This window comes from Micrasema longulum, unplaced genomic scaffold, assembly GCF_059751315.1.
Source record: "Micrasema longulum isolate JH-2025_06_02 unplaced genomic scaffold, ASM5975131v1 h1tg001716l, whole genome shotgun sequence".
NCBI lineage: Eukaryota > Metazoa > Arthropoda > Insecta > Trichoptera > Brachycentridae > Micrasema > Micrasema longulum.
This window is the reverse complement of record NW_028278894.1, coordinates 230091-235803: the sequence shown is the minus strand read 5'-3', so window position 1 is coordinate 235803 and position 5713 is coordinate 230091. Positions and strand designations below refer to the sequence as shown.

General features: G+C 32.0%; 1 protein-coding gene across 1 annotated transcript; it reads right to left on the bottom strand.

Annotated features, from left to right (window-relative positions):
* Positions 1-1762: 1762 nt before the first annotated feature.
* On the bottom strand, positions 1763-4408 carry LOC148274237 (ubiquitin-conjugating enzyme E2 J1-like). The gene has a single exon (XM_088237414.1). The coding sequence runs from the start codon at positions 4298-4300 to the stop codon at positions 3560-3562; it is 741 nt and encodes a 246-aa protein (XP_088093540.1). The 5' UTR covers positions 4301-4408; the 3' UTR covers positions 1763-3559.
* Positions 4409-5713: the final 1305 nt, after the last annotated feature.

Below are 5713 nucleotides of genomic sequence, written 5' to 3'. Positions count from 1 at the left end.
TTTTTTTTAATACTGTCAAGTGTCTCACAAAATGGCATTTTAATTCGTGGGTAATTGCCTCTCGTGCCTTCATTCCCAAACGAACTTTCATCATGATCAAACATAATGCTACGCAGAAATATGCAGTTGTATGACAGAAAAATGCTTTAATTGCACTGCAAGTTGAAAAAAAGTATAGATATATCGTTTCATTCATAAATACAATCCAATTTATGCAATAATTAGATAATTAGTTATATTTTTAAGAAAGTTTTTTTTTAATTTTTGCTAGTGTTGTTTCAATGGTAATGCGTCACACAGAAATAAATACAAACTAAGGAAAAATGTTTTTCTCCATACACGAATGATCGATTGCACGTGTATCGTGATTTTCTATCTCTTTTTTTATTATATATTATCTAGATGGAGCTTGTATATAAATAATAAGTCGATTTATTATACGTCATTGATGACAAAACAATCCGGGTTATTTGTGTTATCATGTATGTTCTACATACATAAAATTAATATCAATTTTAAAAAGTAACATTTACTAGTGGTGTTTCATTATAAATACCTATTAGAATTTATTATGTGGTTGTCTAATAACTAAAGTGTCACCTAAAAAAAAGTGCAGTTCAAAAAAACTACACAAAATTATCGCATTTTAAAAATGAAGCATTCTTTTTTTAACATAGACTCTGTTATTATATAAGCAGAAACGAAAGTAATGTGGTTGGTTTATGTAAAAAATAAAATATAACTATGTAAAAAAAAAAATATATCTACAATTAACTGAACGTTATTTGTTTCTTTTAGACTGTACGCTTTTGAAAGAGCCGAATTTGGGCAAAGAATATTAATAACAGGACCTAAACTCTATTGAAATGTTTCTGAAAATATATTGTTTAGAATAAATAATAATTACTATGGTTATGAAAAGTATATTCCAGAATTTAAATTCTAAAATATATAAATTTAAAAGAACTATGCATTCTAGATTAACTAGCTGACAGACGTCTTATGTTTAGATCAGCTACACCAACGTCCCGTATAGGACTATACAGTCACGGGAAAAACTGTTTGTCTCAGTCTTCAAATTGAGTGGTACATCACCATCGTCTTCCGTAGATGGAAGGTATCCACAGAAGAAGCATGTGATGACAAAACAAATTGTTTCACTAACATTATAAATTTTTAGTCAAAATAAAATCAGTATTCAAAGAATCACTTTGTAAAGCGCCCTGAAAGTGCTACATTATGAAAATGGCACTATATAAGTTATCCATAATAATAAAGAGTTTCAGCAAGTATATTAATTTATCCGGAATGTAAATAAATAAATATATAACAAATCATTATTCATTAAATTCACCAGTTACCCGCATGCAACGACTTGTAAATCAATACAGTGATGATTTAGATCTGTTTTATACGTACACTCCCAATGATAATCTGGTTAAGTATTCTAAAAAACAATCAATCAGAAACATTTAATAATTTGATATTTACTCTTATGTTTTGTGTTTGTATTTATATCTATATATTATATTATGAGACGATATATCCATGTAAAAGTCCTAATGGCAGTTATTTATAAATAAACAGTCATAAAAAACGGTATGTAAGTATGTATCAGAAGATGTGTTTTTCAAATTTTGCAAGTTTATCCACATATAACTAAAATATCAAATACTCCAATAAAAAGTATTTTATGAAAGGAATAGTATACTATTAATATTTAAAGCATTAACTTTGTGGTTAAACATTTTACTAAATGTTATTTAATATTTGTATACAACCACTTACCGACTTTTCTATGTCTACCAGTTTCGAGATGTACCCGTCTCTTTGTCAGGACACCAATTAAATCAAAATGCAAAACCCACTATACACCTTCATAATAGTTGTTGGTTTTATATTTTTGTGCAACAACCATGGTGAAGGTGTATAGCGGGTTTTGCATGTTGGTTTAATTAGTGTTCTGACGAAGAAACGTATACGTATACATTAGTGGTGTCCGTTTTTTTCCAAATGAAGAGAAAGGGGAGACACAACAAACAAAAAATTACAACAAATTGGTCATTGATGTATTCTCCTTTATTATTTTGAAACGAATTATTCAATAATTCATAGCATCTTCACCGCACACTGCACAAATGTCGCGCGATGCTCACTTTTGTCTACTTGACGCTCCATTTTGAAGGCTTGTAATAAAATAAAATAATAAATGGAAAACGCAAACACAATATTTTGCAGACCATAAATTTTTCTTTCAAATGACGTTACATTTTGTTTTACTTTAGTTGCTCATTTTTAAATTTGGAAAAAAAACGGACTCAACTTATGTTAACACCTAATAGACTGCACAACTTGAGGCGACTAAACCTAAAATTAACAAAATTAATAACATTGTCAGCTTGAATTAAGAACATATTTTGTAAATATCCAACATTAACATAAATAAATTAGCCACCAGCCAAGTTGGTTAGCACGTTTGTCTAACATGCTTGAAGTGCTGGGTTTGTAGTGTTATTTTACTCTAATATTTCACAGGCGTAAGACTAAAGTAAATATTCAAATTGAAATTTATCGCAACAGAGAAGGAAAACATTTAAAAAAATGAATGTGGAAGTCTAGGCATTTACAGTGACTATGACCTGTCAATGGTGTAACATTCATTATTCTGCCTATGCTTGAACATCCACATGTTCCCAACTCTATCATTTGTTGACTTATGTAAAGTAAAAGAGCTGAAACCTTTATTGATGCGGGTCAGATTCATCTGGCAGAATTATTTCTCCTACCGAGTTAAGAGGTGAAAAGGCCATTAAAAAACGAAGAAGACGAAGGCTAGTACAACATGAAGGCTTGTCAGCACCGAGGTTTTTAAATAAGTGTGGCCAAAGAACACTTTATTATACAATTCCTAAAATTTCTAATAAAATTCCTAAGCGGACCTTAAAATAAAATGTTGACAAAACTTTTAAGAAAAAAATAATTCAATGGCTAATATGTAACAAGGCTTTATGTTGATTATTATTTTAGTTAACATTCAACTATTTAAATTTTTGTAAATATATTTTGTGTGAAAAATATGTATGCTTATCTTTTAATTCTTAACAATGTTTATATTACTTTTTAAATTTATACAATTTCTTTAACTTTTTTATTTGTAAAGGAAAAATAAGAAACCTGCTGACAAGCCGGTTTAGCGGTTTAGTGGGTTTCAATATTTTTCCTTTTATATTTTCTGTTCATGTTTACCTTCTTAAATAAAAATAAATAATAAAAATATTAAAAAAACAAATAACTGCCCTTTTTCCTTATGACGGCAGTAAACAAGTTATTTTTTAAATGTTTCCCCTCTTTGTTACAATAAATGTCAATTTTGATAACTTCCTGGGAAGTGCAGTCCAGCCTTGTCTACAAAAATTTGGACATACTTAAAATATTGCTGATAATTTTAACTTGCGTGGCAAATTATCGGAATACGCCCCTATTAGAGAACCAATGCAGCTCCCAAATAGAACAGTTTACAATATGGAACAGGTCAACTGAGAAAATTAACAAGGCAACATTAAACTTCAAGCAATGTGTTGAAGAAATTTAGTCTTCTGTAAAAAAATATTCCAATTACCACGACTAAACAGATTATTAAAACATCTTTTACACTGTCCAAGTGCGAAGTCGGTTCATTTGACTCCGCAGGAGTCTCCACAACGGGCGGTGCTGGGGCTGGGGGCCTCGGCGTTCTATCCTCTTCTCCCTTCAGGGCAATCTGACTCAACACAGTCTTCTCTTCCTCCGTAAGGGGCTTCGCTGCAGTGTGCGATAGCAACAGAGCAGTCAGGCCGCATTGGGGACAGTCGAAAGTTTTAGACCTCTTCGCCAGCGAGCGCCTCTCAGCCGGAGTGTAGTCCAGAGATCCGATTGTTCTCTCTGAAGGAGTAGGCATAAATGCGATCAGCGCCAACAAAGCAGTTCTGATCGACCAAGACGGTTGCCAAGTCTCGGGATGATGCCCAGATATAGACAAGCAAATTTTTTTATTCACTTCGAATCTTCCGTTGGGTGTCAGTAAAATTATATGAGGCGGTTGCATGGGATACTCTTTAGGCAAAATAATTCTACCGTGATATACGCCATTTTCGAATTCCGTACTCTTCGGACCTTGAATAGTAAAGTGCCATTCGAACAAGTTATCTTCCAATGGACGAGCGCAATATTCTTCAGTAGCTTCAGCCAATTCAATTGCCTCTCGCATCAACCGTTTCACGCCAGGGCACTTAGTATTATATCTTTCTTTAAAATCCTCCATCGCGGTAACCGTGAGAGTATGATAAAGTACAATAAACTTGGATAGTTTTTATATTCAATAATATAATCAGATAAGTAATTTTTCACTGCACGGTTTCACTGATTTATCGTTTTGCTTTGACTTTTCATGAGCATAGACAAAAAATATTGCCATATGCTAAAGAATAAAGTATTGTAAATATTTTTGAAATATATTCTATTTTAGTACCCCATACATTTTTTTTATTTTTTTATTTAAAAGAAATATTAACGTTCTTATGATTTACCAAAATATTCCGATTTCGGTGGCTATTTTCAAAGAGTTGTAAATAACTCACTATTAGAAAATGGAAATCAAGTTGGGGTCGAGTGGGGTTCGAACCTCGGACCTCGGATCCGTGAGTCCGCAACACTAGCCACGGGACCACAACCCGAGTAATTGAATGATTATGGATACAAACTTTTATATTCTACTGTCATTTTCATTATGTAGTACCGAAAGGATACTTTAATATCACTGGCAAAACATCCTACGATAAATGCCTAATTAAAACGAATTCACGAATTTATCGGCATGAAACCTACAGACTAAAACGGCCTGTCGTTATGACGACGTGTTTTTATTTTGCTTATTAAATTGTATCTCAATCAAGATTTACATGCGGTTTTCGCGAATACCAAAACTTCACGTAAGTATTTGGTTTGTGGTGAATTAAAAAAAAAAAAATCACATTTAATTTTTGTGTTCTTACTAGGATGGTTTGTGAAGCGTTTTTCTGAGTGACAGATCATTTTTTAAAATAAAAAATTGTGTTCTTATGCTCTACCCAAACTATTTATTTATTAGAAAATGAGAGCCTATTTGTGGTAGAGCGTGGTGCGATGCTCGGACCTCTGATCCCTGGGTCCGCGACAATAGCCACGGAACCACACCCCCGGTTCATTATTATATTTAGGTTGCTCCTAGCAGCAAAAAAATAAATTGAGGCCCAAAAGGGTGAAATTTCACAGTGCTTGAGATTCTTATACCTTAAATGTAGCACAAAGAACTGATTTCCCAGCATGTAACGGTCGGCAATAGATAACTGTTGCCTGCTAATGGTAATAAGTTAACTTCCTTGAGGCAGTATGTAAACATGCAAAAAAAATTACAACCGGCCAGTGGTAAATTTAATGTAAAAATATGAAGAAATTTTAATCACTTTAAAATATCGGTGGTATGAGTTATAAAAAAATACAACATGAAAACGAAAAAAAAAAGTTCTTAAATTAAATAATAATTCATTATTAAGATTGTTAATGCTAAATAATTATGAATTAATAATAATAACAATTAACCAAGTAAAAATGTATGGAAACATAATATGACATATTCGGCATACGATTATAATTCCTTTTTTTTATACATGGCAACGGAAGATTTTAAAATCAAAAC